This window comes from Lutjanus erythropterus, chromosome 3, assembly GCF_056507025.1.
Source record: "Lutjanus erythropterus isolate fLutEry1 chromosome 3, fLutEry1.hap2, whole genome shotgun sequence".
NCBI lineage: Eukaryota > Metazoa > Chordata > Actinopteri > Lutjaniformes > Lutjanidae > Lutjanus > Lutjanus erythropterus.
The window spans coordinates 19,050,845-19,066,297 of NC_139319.1; the positions used below are offsets into that span (position 1 = coordinate 19,050,845).

The 15,453-nt window shown below is 39.1% G+C and overlaps 1 protein-coding gene across 1 annotated transcript in view; it reads left to right on the plus strand.

Moving 5' to 3' along the window:
• tacr3a (tachykinin receptor 3a) overlaps window positions 1-14,428 on the plus strand; it is a 42,114-nt gene extending 27,686 nt beyond the window's left edge. Inside the window, exons 4-5 of the mRNA XM_084712954.1 lie at window positions 11,692-11,888; window positions 13,927-14,428. Of these exons, the coding sequence (XP_084569080.1) occupies window positions 11,692-11,888; window positions 13,927-14,260 (531 nt within the window). The 3' untranslated portion in view covers window positions 14,261-14,428. The remainder of the gene's footprint in view (window positions 1-11,691; window positions 11,889-13,926) is intronic.
• Window positions 14,429-15,453: the final 1,025 nt, after the last annotated feature.

The window sequence follows — 15,453 nt, forward strand, 5'->3', positions numbered from 1 at the left end:
ATGGAAAATATATATTACAGCAGATTTCTTACTGCTACAGCACTTCAGGTTTAAAGGATTGGTTTTGATTTGATTAGTGGCTTTTTTAAGGTGGGGTTATATGAGGTACTTATTCAGTCTGTAACCTGTAGTAGATGCTGGTCTACAAGTCCCCAGTTTGAAGAAGCAGCAGGAGTTTCCAGTGTAGGAAGCTAAGCAATATGCTGCCATGGACAGCCACAAAATGTATTTTAGCCACCTAAGAAAAGGCTAACCCCAAAATAAACAATATTAGTTCAAGTGTACACTATATTTTGAATATTTTCGTTGTTTTACCCAGCGAACAGAGAGCATTTTCTGATGGGAAACCGCTGTTAAAGAAGCCAAATAATCACTCTGTTATGCGCAACCAGTCCATTGATGAATTTTACGTTGCAGAACACTGGAGCTGCTTGTTGCTACTGCTGCCTCGATCTGATAGTAGCCTTGTAAAACACCAAAGTCAAACAGTAACTTGAATAAATTAACCAATCAGTGCAGTGATAGACCAGCAACTCCTTTGTTCTGTGTGGTAAAATGATTGATTTTGGCAGTGGAGTCTGGTTGAGTAAGACAGAGTGATTTTTTTTTTTCTTTAACAAGTCATTTCACAGCAGAAAAGTCTGTCTGATGGCAAGGTAAAGCAGCAAAAATGCTCTAAATACAGTGTACACTTGATATATTTTTTTTTTTTTAGGTTGGCCTTTTCCAGGTGACTGAAGTATGTTTGCTGCTGACCCTGTCCACAGCAGTAGATCGCTTGGCTTCCCACACAAGAACTCCTGCTGCTCCACCAAACAAGGGGCGTGACAACTGCTATCTACAGTAGATAAAACACTGACTATGGATAAGTACCTCATACATAAATAAATAATTCAAACTTTAACCACTGTAAAACAAACCTCAGGGTCAAAAGGTCTTCCAGATAATATTCTTCCATCTGCCCTTTGATTACAAGCACTGGTTGCTATCCTGCAACAGCTGTAGACATGTAGCACACTGATTGCAGGCAATTTATTATTTATGTAATTTTACTTGTTCACAAGATGAGCTATTTCTGAAGGTAACCTTGTTTAACAGACCAGCAGTGATCATCATTTCACCTTGGGGGCAAAAAGCTTGATTATCTGAAAAAACACTTTCAGTCAAATTTTGCAAGGATTTAAGATCCAAGCGCACCTAAAGTGTCCGATGCTCGCGTTTTAAAGTACACCCGCTGTTTTGGCAGAACGAGGACTGAAAGTATCTTGATGCGCTTTAAGCTGCCCTGATGCTTGCTTAAATTTGCTCCCATTCCTTTTATTAGTTGTAAAAATAATAGTCTACAATCAAAATGACCTTCTTAACCTTTATAGTAAATTTAATTGATGTAGGATATATCAAGACACTTAATCAGAACCCCATAATATATAAAAACATAAAAATATATATATGTGAAGAGAAACAAAAACAAAATATATTGATATGGTTAAACAGAAACATCTAGTTGTGTTCATGGTTAGTTCAGGTCAGCAGGTATATGCCAAACCAACAAAGAGGTGATGGAGCACGTTTCAGATCCTCTGGCAGGTGGTTTCAGCCCAACGGGAGGGTAAAATCAAAATGCTGCCTCTCCAGTTTTGGAGGTGACTTTTGGTATTTATGAAAGGCGAGATGAACAGAAGACAGAACAGAACAACAGATGACCTGAGTGATCTGGAAAATCATATTTCGTGACTGTGTTGGGAATACAGAGTATTGTGCCAGAACATTAAGAGCTTGATCTAAGGAGTTGTATAAATTTCACAAGAACAGAAGTTACTGTGTTCTGAAAGCTGGCCCAGTATCCAAGTACACTTTTAGGTTAGACCATTAGTTCAGTTATCAGCGCATCTTTCAGACAGATTCCTGAAGACACCCACTCACAACGTGATGAGTTTCTTAATTATTCCATTAATAAGACTAAGGGGATTAGGCCTCTAATCTCTCTTTGATTTATAGAAGTGAGCACAAGCATCTCCCCTGAGCCGGTTCCTGTTCCATGTGTTCACCCACTTTGAACAAATAAGTAATTTCTGGTATGACATTTCTGCTCATTAGACAGCATTCCCACTTGTTTATCACGTTACAAGACGCTAGATTATCTCCACTGTCAATAAATTTTTTGTTTATTTGCATGTGATCATCCAATTTCACGCACTCCATAGCTCAACCTCCGCTGAGGAAACAGCCTCTCTTGACATCTAGCTTTTCACTTTAGGCCTATTTAAAAACTTTCCTGTCTTATGAAAGATTTTAGAAAATATGTTGCCAATTAATTGGTTTGATTTTATAAACAGCACCATTATTTTTAGAAAATACCTATTTAGCTTTTGCCGGTTTAGCGCTAAATCTGCTGGAATCATGACAGATGGTCACTCTTTGCAGCTAAATGGCTACCATTTTAATTTTACTTGACTTAGGCACTGCTTTTCACACCTGTCAAACCTATATAAATTGACCATCTTGAATAAATTATTTCATGTTAAAATGCAGCTATTAATTGGTTTAGTTCTTACCTTGTGGGTTCAAGTTTGTCTGTTTCAATCTATACATGCAGGAATTAAGGGCCATCCACAACAAGAACTATAACAGTACAGTATTCCCTTTCACCAAGTAGGTTACTTGGATGTTTATCATCTGCAATAAAATAAAGCATGCAACTTTTCCTCTAAATGGTGACTGACAAAAATGCCAAGAAAGAAAATTTTTTTTACACCTACTGTCTGTAATAAATGTTACACCTTCTGAATTCAGCTCCTGCTGAAGACCGGCTCAGTTTCCCGCCCTGTAAACACAAATACTGCACCAGTCTCAACTTCAGGTCTGGCTTGACTCAAGTCATTTTAGGGCCTTTACCTGCAGAGTTAACTGAGGTAACATGAGCTGGGAGGCAAACTACATAGCCAAAGAGTGTTACAGCAGAGAGTAGTCAGTGGTTATTCTGGTGATATGCTGCCCACTGTTTGTTTTGCATTACCTTCGACAGGTGACCATGTTTTTACATCTCAGTCCACGTGGGAAAAATTTTTCAGTAAGGCTCAGGATAACATGTTGACACCAAAACATATATACCAAAATTTAAATGTTATGATTTGAATATATAATGAACACTTCAGGTCAGCTACAGAATGGTATCAAAACCTAAAATAATAAATAAAAATAATAATAATAATAATAATGGATCCACCTTTTAAAACCCAAGTGACCACAGTGGCACAAATGTGCTTAATTTACCTGAGGACTACTTTTATCACTTGTTTGGACTCCCACAGTTGTTTTTGTTAGGGTGAAAAGTGTGTTGCCGGACTCTACATTACTCAAAATACTACCAATGGGCTGGCATTTTTCCATGTTTCCCTCAGTTCACCGGCTCTCTATGAGATTTTGAATCAATTCAAAGGCGTTCAGTTGTAGATATGAAACCCTGTGAGCCACAGTGCCGTCAGTGATTACCCAGCATGACCAACTCGTGGTCGCTGCCTCAGACTAATGTAACTTCTTAAAAGTCATATTTTAGTGGAAACCCTTAACATTTACCAGCTTAATTGGGCTTATTATTTTTGCTGTTTTGTTTTCTTATTTATTTTGATGTCTTGTTATCTCTTGCATGTTTGTTCTCCTTCTGTTTGTTTTATTATAAGACATTTTGTAACCATATAACAATACATCTGAAAATCAAAGCAAAAAAATAATCCTTTACACTCCATGCAGCCTTTTTTGCTTTTGTTGTTCAGCTCTGTTTGTGCTCCAGTCAGGTGTTCTACTTCTCTGATTCATATTCTGAAACAGTTTGACGTGACTGTGAGTTGAATATTTAATCAGTGTGTATGCAGACAATAGAAGTCTGTCACATAGAATAATTGGCATGTGAACAAATGATTGCTTTTGTTTTTCCAGTTGACAGAACAAATTGTTCCAATAACTTATGGTAGATATGCACAAATGCTCGATTTAGTTTACAACTGTACAACATGTGGCCCTTTAAATTAACATTTACATATGACCACAAGGAAATGAATTAAAATATGTGCTCTGACATTCATTCTCATCATTAGCTATGATGAAAAATGGGTGGTAGGTGGGCAGAATCTTTCTTATCAGTGTGTTTTTTTGTGTAAATGTGCCCACAGCCCTAAAGAGAGCACCGTAATGTTTATATAAATCACAGCACAAGCTCACCTAAACCTGCCTCCTGTGCCTCACAGGATACTTTTAATATGTCGCTGTGTGAGGAAGATGGCAATGATGCATATTTTCACAAAACTACACTGATTGACCAGGGTTTTGTTTTGTTTTCTTAACATATTTAACCTATTGAAAAACAAGATGCATTTCTTGGTCATTAAAACATGTAAACCAATGTATACAATAAGATTTCCAACACTTGGTTCTGTCTGTCACATTATTTGATTACTAATATAAACTGTGTGCTCTGTGCCGGACCTCTTACGTCATCTAAAAATCACATATTGCCTGTGGTCACACTGCTGCACTGGATGAAATGCAAGTGACAATGAACATGAGCACTGAACTTTATATTCAGTCCATCTCACACACACTGTCCTGCTGCTATAAACACTTGCTAGAACACCAAATGTATATTAATACACTGCTGAAAATAGTCCCTGATTTTATCCTGAACTACAGTGACCAGCTGCTTTGGTAAACCAATGACCCCTTTCTAAAAATGAAATATATTTGTGACTGATTTTTGAAGATTGACAACAGGAACAAATGGGCTCAGGTCTGGGTGCCACAGACACTGAAGAGAGTACAGAAAGTATTGAGAGATTGACTGACGCATTGTTGGGATTTGTTGACAATAATGGGACATTCCACCAAATTGGTGCAAACCACTGTTCCACAGCCAAAAAACAAATTTAAAAGTATACTAAAATCTCTGTGTTATCTATTGAAACCCAAATAATATTTGGGATGGCAGTAAGATTAAAATTATAATGTATTGGGTACTTTATATTAAGAGGTGGCTGTCACAAACCCAGCCTTAATTTCAACTCATAAAAATGATACTAAAATGAACAACATTTTAATATATTTATGCAAATTAGAAGTATTTTAGTATAAACTCCATGTCAGTTAAAATTTTGTATTGTCACTTTGTTTGAATACCAGCTAAATTATAACACTTCTAAAATTGTCACTACTGGATCAATCATGAGCGAAACATGGGATCTTTTGTCAAAAAATATGGAGTTACCAGCTAAGATGTTATTATAGTGTTTGGTTCAGCGTATATTAAAGCTAACGAATCCATTTTAAATTAGTATCATCAACTTTATGGCCTTTACAAAGAAAAAATTGGATTCAAAATACAATGAATCTAAAAAATCACACGAAAAAATTAGTCAGAATTGTCATTTCTCTTAATTAATCTTTTGAAAACTTTTTGTAAAAAATATTTTTACAGTGTAGATCTTAACAAAATCTTAAAGGGTCAATCAAACGTTCAACGAGGGAAAGACACTTATTCTAATTTAAACTTTTTAATTTTTTGACTTCGAACCAATTCTATACAGTGCCCTAATAAGTTCAAGTTCAAGTTGTTTATTTGTCATTTCCACATACAGAGTACAGAACAGGAATATAGGATGCATACTTCCAGGTGCCCATCTGTCCAGACCACAGGCCCTTCTTTCGGTTTGTTTTCCAACAACAAGCTTATCAGGTCGGGGTCCTGCTATTAAATCTTTCCCTTTCACTACGGGTATTTACCAGGATGGTATCTCCTCTACAGATGTTGGGAATACTTGGATGACTGGAATTGTGCTCCATCTCTCAGCCAATTTGTAGAAGATAGACAGAGGGTGATTTCACATTCACAGTCCTCGGGTTTCAAGGTAAATGTGAAGAAAAGCAACCTCGAGCCAAAGCAGAAGGTGTTTTTTGTGGGACTTCGTCAGAATTCAGCCACGATGTCAGCATCCCCCACCCCACAGAGGGTGATGATGATTCTAGCTGGTCTGGATCTATTCCATCTTGGCAGGGAGCTAGAGTTGATCCATTTTGAGAGGCTGTAGGGGATGAGTTCAGCCACAGTGGATGTTGTTCCTTTGGGCTGCCTCTGCCACTGCAGAGGTGGCTGAATGCCTTCAAACGCCATCCAAAGTTGGACAGACGTGAAACTTTGGGTGACAAGTACATGTGTCCGAGCTTTTTGCCTGTGGAAGGACAAGGTGCTTTCACTCCAAGGAGTCTCCCTCGGGAGCATTCGAGGAGAACAGTGCTTCCCTTACAGGTTGCAGAGCAGGCTGGGAAAGCAGGATGGTGCGTGATTTGTGGATGCCCCCTTGGGGTGGCCTTTTTTCTCACAGCAATCTCTATTCTAGGGGTTGTAAATCAGGCAGCAGACATTCTGTCCAGTAGTGGACCTCCCCTGGGAGAGAAGAGGCTTCATCTAGAAGTAGCAGTAGGTCGGCATGGCTCAGACCAATCTATTTGCATCAGCTGAGACAACACACTGCAGTATGAGGTCCACCGTGGAAGCTCAGGGTGGTCCACTGGGCTTGGATGCACTGTTTCAAGAGGGTTCCTCAGGTACTCAATTGGATCACCCTGGGCCACTGCAAGGTGCCCCCTGGTGACAAAGGAGTCACTGGTTCCTGTCAATCCGTTGCTTGCTTCATGGTCAACCATGGGCCGTGCCAGTCAGGGCGAACCAGGTGTTCTACAGCTTAGGGCTTCTCAGTCCCTCTCTTGGAGGTTAGATGAAACTGTCTGGACCATAGGCAATACTCAGCTACCTATGACCAGAAGTCTAGGGTGTTCTCTGTCTGGTGTCAAAATAGACAGGAAGATCCAGCCCTGTGCCACATTGAGCAATTCTCAGCTTTTTTTTTTTTTTTGTCACTCAGACCTTTAAAGGGCACACAACACTCCATTGTGGGATCACCCTTTGGTGGCAAGGTCCTTGTCTTGCTGGCCAAACTGGGCTTATATTGCACACACACAGTCTCTGAGATGCTCCCGGTCTTGGCTATACGTCCCTCCCTGTGGTTAAACAGTGTTTGTCCCATTGGATTATTAACACTATCACTGAGGCCTGTCCACAGTATAATCTCCCAGTCCAGGGTACTGTGGTAGCTCACTTCACCAGAAGTGTGGCCACTTCTTGGGCCACCTTTAAGGGGGTTAAAGTACTCCCTGTACGTTTTCCAGGTTCTACAGAGTCAACTTGGCATCCCCCACACCATTGGGTTCCACTGTGCTGCTCAAGGATGTGAGACACTGAGTCTTCTGTTCCTTGCAACACTGATGGTACTAGTCGCCTTGGTGATGGTCTGAGTTTACCTTGCACGGTAGCTGGATTCACAAGATCTGGATCACGTGAGAATATTTTGCCAGGCTTCAGGTTATCCATTTGTGTCCACAACAAAAGTACTAGGAGGCACTACTGGCAGCTATGGGCATGGTTTTAGGTATGATGACAGCAGGATGCATCCATGGGAATGATTTGTATCAAACAAACAATGGCAGCTCTTGAGGAGGTTAGCGTAGATACTGCAATAGCAGCTGTTATATAAGAACTGGAGAGTATTTCTTGATTGTAAGAAGAGCAAAGAACAGCACTGAAGGCTTTTTTGATGGAGATGTTTTTGCTCTTCTCCTGACAGGCTTTGGCAAAACTTTGGTTGAAGTTAGCAGGTGACTGTGTGAACCATCCATCACGTCTAACATGGGCTAAGTGTTTTTCGAAAGTGCTTGTCCTTTTCCAAACAGTTTCTAAGAACAACTTCCCAGATGGTTCTGTATAACAAATCATCTGGCATGTTAAGTTAGGTGGTCGAAATAGAAATTTGACTATAACTATGGAACTATGAAACTGAATGATGATGATGATGTCACTTAGAACAGGCTGAGGCTTTCCAGGGAAGAGGAGGAGGTGTGCCCACCTGGATATTTTACTAGATAGGGAGATGAGAGCAACATTCAAGGTAAAGATCATAGTGATGGTCATCGTTTCATTTCATAGATCCATAATTATAGTCATAACTTAAGGTAGCACTGTCCTTTTCTTTGTCCATTCAAAGAATGTTACTGACATAAGATTCACAGGTATTTATGCTGTGAGTTAAAAACTTCATAACTCAGCTCAGCTTTATTTATATAGCACCTTTCATACACACAACTACAAAGTGCTTTGCATAGCAAAATTAAACTGGCAAAGACAAAAATAAGAACAAAAGCAAGCAATGTAACCGAGCTGTTTATTACCAACTGGCTATAAAATGAGTTGATCAAGTGAGCTAAATAACATACATGTGTGCTTTTCCATCCTGCAAAACCTGAACTATAAGCATGAACAAACTGAAATTAAGTCTAACTATAACAGAACTGTAGGTTGACTGATACAGTTCTGTTATAGTTAGACTTAACAGAACTGTAGGTTGGCTGATACAGTGCCCACACTTTTAAATAAACACAACACTGGTCTTTTCACCTGCCCCTCTTCTCATGACTGCAATAAACTGTGTAATGATTCTTTGGTAACAGAGCACATCACATGCAATGGAAACATTTACTTTACATACTTCTCAAATCACTTTTAAGTCCGCCTTGTATCTTCTTGAGAGAATCAAAGCCTTTATCAAAAATACTAACTACTTCACCAGTGTTTAGCAGCCACCAAGCACAGTTTACAGCCTGGCTTTTGTTATCTCATAAATTTCAATGAAACATGCACTCAAAACAAGGGGTGGCAGGACTTCTGTTTGGATTTCAGGAGGGACTGTCTGATGATGTCTGTTTTGCCTCTGGTAGCGTGCCTCTCCAGCCTGCCTCCGAGAAGTCACACAGTATTATGGATTGTGTCCCCAGTTACCACCCAGAGGCAATCCACAGCAATTCATTCAGTTCACTTCCAAATAGACACAGAGATTGGAAGAATTCATTTAGTTCACTTCCAAATAGAAATGGAGATTGGAAGAATTCAATCAGGTCACTGAAAGAGAGATTGAAAGTCACTGAAAGATACAGTAGATAGCTAGTTAGATTAATAGTCTTTTCATAAAATGAAAATGTGATTACAAGTAAATGATCAAATTTCAATTCAGTGCATTACACTGACACAATTTCAGGATGACTATCTCTGCATATTGCACATATTCTTTAGGCTTTACACTGAAAATCTGCACATTCCTTGGTCAATAACGTGCACATTACATTATCTTCATTTCAAATACTGTACAGCCCTCAACTTCAACTAAACTTTTGCAGTATTTGTTTTTATATTTTGCATTTCTCTTTGTATATGTATTTTAATGTTTATTTGTATAGTGACAAGTGTTAAACATAAACCAATGCCATATGGCACGGCATTTATAGCCTAAGGTTATTTGCACTGCCCATCCCTAGATGGCACTTTATCATGCATTAGAATACCCAGGCAAATTCCTTGTATGTTCAAAACTACTTGGCAGTAAACCTGAATCAAATTCTGTTGACAATACCTACATTTTTTACTGCCATTTTAGGGTGTTCCTCATTCTCCTTTAACGTAAAAGTTTAGTAAAATGCAGCCCATAGGAATTACATCCATAATGAATCTTGAATCTTGAATATTAGACAACTCTGCACCTCGTAATTTAGGTTGTAGAGCGCTAGATGATTGATGGGCAAGGAGCCGGAGACAAGCATTCAAATCCTGTAACAAAACTTGCATTTAATGTTTTTGTTTTTATCAACCATAACCATATCTTAAGCATACCTTAGTGGCCATGCAAAGATAAAAAAAACAATAACTGAAACATTTAAGTCTGGTAAAATGATACAAGATACCACTTTTACCACTTTTTTTACCACACCAAATGAGAGTTAGTGGCGAAAGTGCTACTTGCAAACTTGGGCGCAGATCCCCTGGGGCATGGAGAGAACCTGTCCCCCTCAACTTCTAAAAAAACATGCAGTTTTTAGAGACAGTGGCTCCACTTCACTTCACTCTGCTGCCTCCCACCCTCAACACCCCTCCACCACTACAGATAAATCCAGGAGTGAATTTCACTACTGTCCCCCTTAAGTTGTAATAGGATCTGCACCCTTGCTTGCAGAGTGTCGCTACAGTCATCTTTGCAGTACACACAACACAGTTTAGTGTCAATAAAATTAAATGAAACAGAACCTCAACTCCAAATCAGTCTTTCTAGTTTTAGCTTAATGCTGGTACATCCCTCCAGAAAGCTGATAAAATGAAATATTTGGGTTTTTGACCTGACTCTGAACTTTTAAATCACAAACTGAGCACATTATAAAGAAAGTTAATTTTGGTGTTCTGTATCGTTTCACACTGCTTAACGTTTAATGTCACAAAAAGAGACTTACTGCAGCTTATTTCACTGAAACAGACAAAGCTGACCTTGTTCAGCAAACTGCTGAAAGAAAACTAATCTTCTTTCTCTCAATACATAATAGGCTCTGCAGATTCCTTTTAGGGTGTTCTTGTTTTGCATCACTGTACAATGCTTGGTATTCTCAGACAGCTCCCTGTTGGTGTATGACAAGAGTTTCACTGGTATCACTTTATCTTAAAATGCGTCCATTTAAACTATCCTTATTGCTTAAAGCAATTCTTTGTCCCTCATACCTCAAATCACTCTAAGATGCTCTAATCTGATCGTCTTTATGATCCTGTTTAGGGCTCCCTCTGCTTGGAATAATTTACCTGAACATGCTTGTTCTGTGACTTCACTGGATTTATCCAACAATGTTTCAGTCTCTCATACTGCATTAGATTTAGCTGGGTGTACATTATAAATTGGGCAATGAGTTTATGTTTAATGCATTGAAAAGCACGTCAAGTTACATTTGCAGTATGTTATGAAGAAAGCTCGAGAGAACAGAAATGTATTTCTTAATGCCAGATATGGAAAATAAGTGTGAAACTGTTTAATATGATTGTTTTTTTTTATGTAGGCCAAAGTGCCACACAAAAGTAATTGAATATCTTTCTTTCAGCATTAAGAAATTCTGCTGGGCCAACCTAATTTAATTAGATGGGACAAACTTCATTTATTGTAACTTTACTACTCTAAAACCGATTAAGAATTAAGTCAGACCCAACTGAAGTAAATAAGCTGAATTAACCTACCCAATGAAATTTAACTGGACCAACAGAATTGCTTAATGCTAAAAGAATGCTATTTAATCACGTGTAAATAGCTTCCATGATTTAATCAAGCTCGTTCAAATAGTTATTTGAGGGTCTTGTTGATGTGTTTTCAGCAATGATGGACTGTTACGTCGTGTATTTATTATTACTATCTTGACGGTGGAGCTCTGCACATGTCAAACTGACACTACAGGGGTACCTACAGCATAGAGACACTGGCAAACCTGCCGGATTTGACGAGTTGGTTGTAAGAACCTGTTGACTAGAACATAATGCCCTACTTTCCATTACGCTCTCAAAGTGATGCATCATCTGGCCGTTGCCTGCAGCACCAGGTAGTACCAAAATGCAGTAATTCAGGAAATGGACTGAAATTACACGTGTCAGATTGTATTCATAATTTCCAGAGAGAGTGGCAGTGATTTGTGGTGCTGCTGTTCGCTCTGTCTCTCTCAGTGCCTACAGGAGTCCTCACCGAACAGTAGACAGCTTGTGAGTGTTTCTCATCATTCACTCTCTTCGTCTTGCAGGTGGTGAAGATGATGATCATCGTGGTGGTGACCTTTGCCCTCTGCTGGCTGCCCTATCATATCTATTTCATCGTGACAGGTCTTAACAAGCGCCTGAGCAAGTGGAAGTACATCCAGCAGATTTATCTGTCAGTGCTGTGGCTGGCAATGAGCTCCACCATGTACAACCCCATCATCTACTGCTGCCTTAACAGCAGGTGGGTAACAACAGTGTGGTGCTGATGACCTAAAAAACTAAATGCTGCAACTGAATTTCCCCGCTGAGTGTAATTAAATACCATTACATGATTTACTAGAAGATAAAAGTTGGGCTTGGAGTCATTAATTATGGGCTCTGGATGAACAGTTTGGAGCTTTTATCATTATCTCCTAATGGTAAAAGAGAGAAAGAAATGAGTTGATTACATCTGGACAAATCATCCGAGGAACATTCAATCCAAGCAAAAATAAACAATTAAAAGGCCAGGGTGTGAGATTTATTGGCATTTATTGGCAGAATATGGGAGAAAGTGAATATAATATTCTTAAGTGTGTTTTCATTTGTGTATAATTACCTTAAAATAAGAATTGTTCTGTTTTCATTACCTTATGTGTGCTTTCACACCTGTAGTTCAGTTTAGTTGGTCTATATGGTCTGCTTCATGTTCACATTGACTTTTTACAGACTGCTTTATACAGACCAACTGGAAACTCACTGATTGGACAGTTTTGGTGATTATCATCCTGCATCATCAGGACCTACGAGGTGAAATCAAATTCCAGCGATTGACAGAGGCTTATGCAGCACTTTGATGCTTCTGGTGTGAATATTTATCTCCCCTGATGTCGTAAAGAGCTCACAAAGAGATAACTAATTATAAGCAATGTTTAGCAAATCGCTGCACGTTATGAATAATGAACAGGAAGAGACAGGATGCACAGGAAGCATCTCGGCTGCCTTGCTGAACTGTTGTCTAGACAGTATTATTGTTGCAGTGCTGCTACCGCCAGCCCTACATCTTTCTGCTTCGAGTGTGAAGAGATGTGAAGAAGAAAAGAATAACCAGAAAGCAGTGTGATGTTTGTTTACCCTCATTCAGAGGGTGGCACTGGAAAATTACTGCCCTCCACCTGATTTTTTCATGTCAGTAGCATTTGTGCGATTGTGTGTTTGGTTTGTTAGCTTTCATACAAGTCCAAACTAACCACACTAACCTTTTAAAACAGACCAGATGAGGTAGCTGTAAAAGCTCCCTTAGATTGAGTCCTTTCAAGGACCAGTGCAAAGTGGCACCCAGCAGTGAGCTTGCAGATTGAACCAACTTGCCTCACTCTCCCCTTCCGAGCGTACAAGAGAATTTATTGAAGGCTGTATCTAGAGTCAGTGGTTAGTTTGTCTGTTCTTGGCTCCTGTAGAGAGATGGCAGTGCAACATAGTTTCCTCTGTGGAAGACCACAGACCCACTCCCTTTGTAGATATAAACGACTCCTTCTAAGGTCACAAAAACACAACAATTCTTATTTTCTGATAATTACACACTAATGAGCATAAATAATGAAGTCCTGTAAATCTTACACAGTGGACCTTTGAAGATCCAATTTTATTGACAGAGGAAAACTTATCAAGATGTTTTGTCAAACATGCCATATTTTCTCCATGCAAGTTTTATTTGGTTTTTTATGTGTGGTTCATAGATGTAGTAACACTAAATTGTAGAGTCTATCAAATGATGAGATTTCTTTTTAATAAGTTGTAGGTATGATTATGATTAATTTAATTGACTCAAAAACATTACTGTATCTTTTTTTTTAGTGAATAGTGAGTCTGTCTATGACTCCATTCATTAAAATTGATTTTCTTCTTTACAATGATATTGCTTCTCTCTGATGTAGCAATGAATACAGCCTCAGTGCATTCAGAAAAGGATCCACTATAAATACTGCACTACTCCACTTCTTTTCATATCAATTTGCCTCTTTTCCATCTCTACACATCTCTAGCTGCCTTTTTAAAAGCTTCAGGGACACATAAAATACAGTCTCCTCTCAACTGAAGAGCCAACCTTCAGTACTGTATAGAGCACATTCTGCTTCTTGCAAAAAAAAGCCATGCAGCACTCAGCTGAATCTACAATTATTAAAAGACAGTCAATTAAAAAATACACAACAGACACATTTACTTGTATATATTTTCCACACTATTCTCCACTTTCCAAACAATCTCCTGCCCCTTGTTTGCCATCTGCTCCCCACCAGGTTTCGAGCTGGCTTCAAGCGAGCGTTTCGTTGGTGCCCATTCATCAAGGTCTCCAGCTACGACGAGTTAGAACTCCGCTCCACACGGCTGCACCCAACACGCCAGAGCAGCATGTACACGCTGTCACGAATGGATACCACCATGGTGGTGGTTTACGACCCTGCTGAAGGTGACGGCGCTACTGGCGGTGGCTCCGGAGGGAAGCAATCCCTGTCCACTAGGAAGAAAAGCTACGTCACGTCTCGCCACTCAGAGATCACTGGATGCAACGGCACCAGTGAGAAAACGCAAAATGGAGCGGCTCCAAGCGCTCAGCCTGAGGAGTTCTCGTGAGGAGTGTTTTCACAGACTTTCACACAGACATGTGCATGTAAGAAATGTGTTCACATGCATAGCACGCCGTACATACAAATGTTAAAACATTACAGCATGGCTTGCTGAACAGTGCAGAAATGTTTGCTTGATTTAGACATAGAAGCATTGCATCAAGGCAGAAGTGGTTACTTTAACGTGCACATAATATTTTACCTCGGTGGAAAACAATGATTTTTTTTAGATACAGCATGGATGGATTACTGAACTGGCTTACTGGGCAAATGAAAGTTAGTAGCAGTTAACAAGCCTCACACTTTAATTAAAGGAGGGGGTCACTATTTATTTTTTTTACTCCTGATTTAGGACTTTAGGACTCCTGACCTAAAGAGTGAACAATAATAATAATAGAATATCATAACTAATGCAAAATTAGTTAAATTCAAAATAAAGTTAAAAATAAATCAAATGCACCAGTAAAAATCTGATGAAGATGATAATAGAATACGCAGAGTGCATCTTGGCATGCATAAAACCCGCTTGATAATACTAGTAAAAGTATGACAAAAAATTAGGACAAAAATAGAATGTATAACATAAAATGGAAAACTGCCTCTTCTCTTGATGAGAATTAAGAGACTGAGCTCCATTTGCAAGAGGAAAGCAGTGAATCAGAGACTAAAATATTATTTTCTAAATGTTTTACAGCGGTTATATTCTAAAGTACAAATAAACACACCCACACCTCCACACAATGCCAGATTTTGTGTGAATACAACCAAAGTAACCATCAGTCTGTTCTGTCTGCATCAGTATGCATTTGCCTATATCTCTTTCTGCAGCTCTCACAGAGAGCAGAGGAAAGAGATGGAGAATGCAAGGTTACTGTTAGTCCCAACCTCAAAACCTGCACACTGGCTGGATGCTACACACCACTGTCAGAGGCCCAGAAACGTCCTGAACAAACAAAATATGAAAAAATAAGAAGGTATAGGCAGAGAGCAGGGTGTCTGTAGATACAGACACCACCACACACTTCTCATGGGTCATAAGGGATATTTAGATAGATCAGAAAATGAGTCTATAAATTGTATTGGTGGGGGAGAAAGCTGCATAGTATGCCTTTATTGGGAATATTGCAGAGTGCAGTGTAGGCTATAGTACATTAACAATTTAAATATATTTCACAACAGAATTGCTCTGCTTAAAGAAAA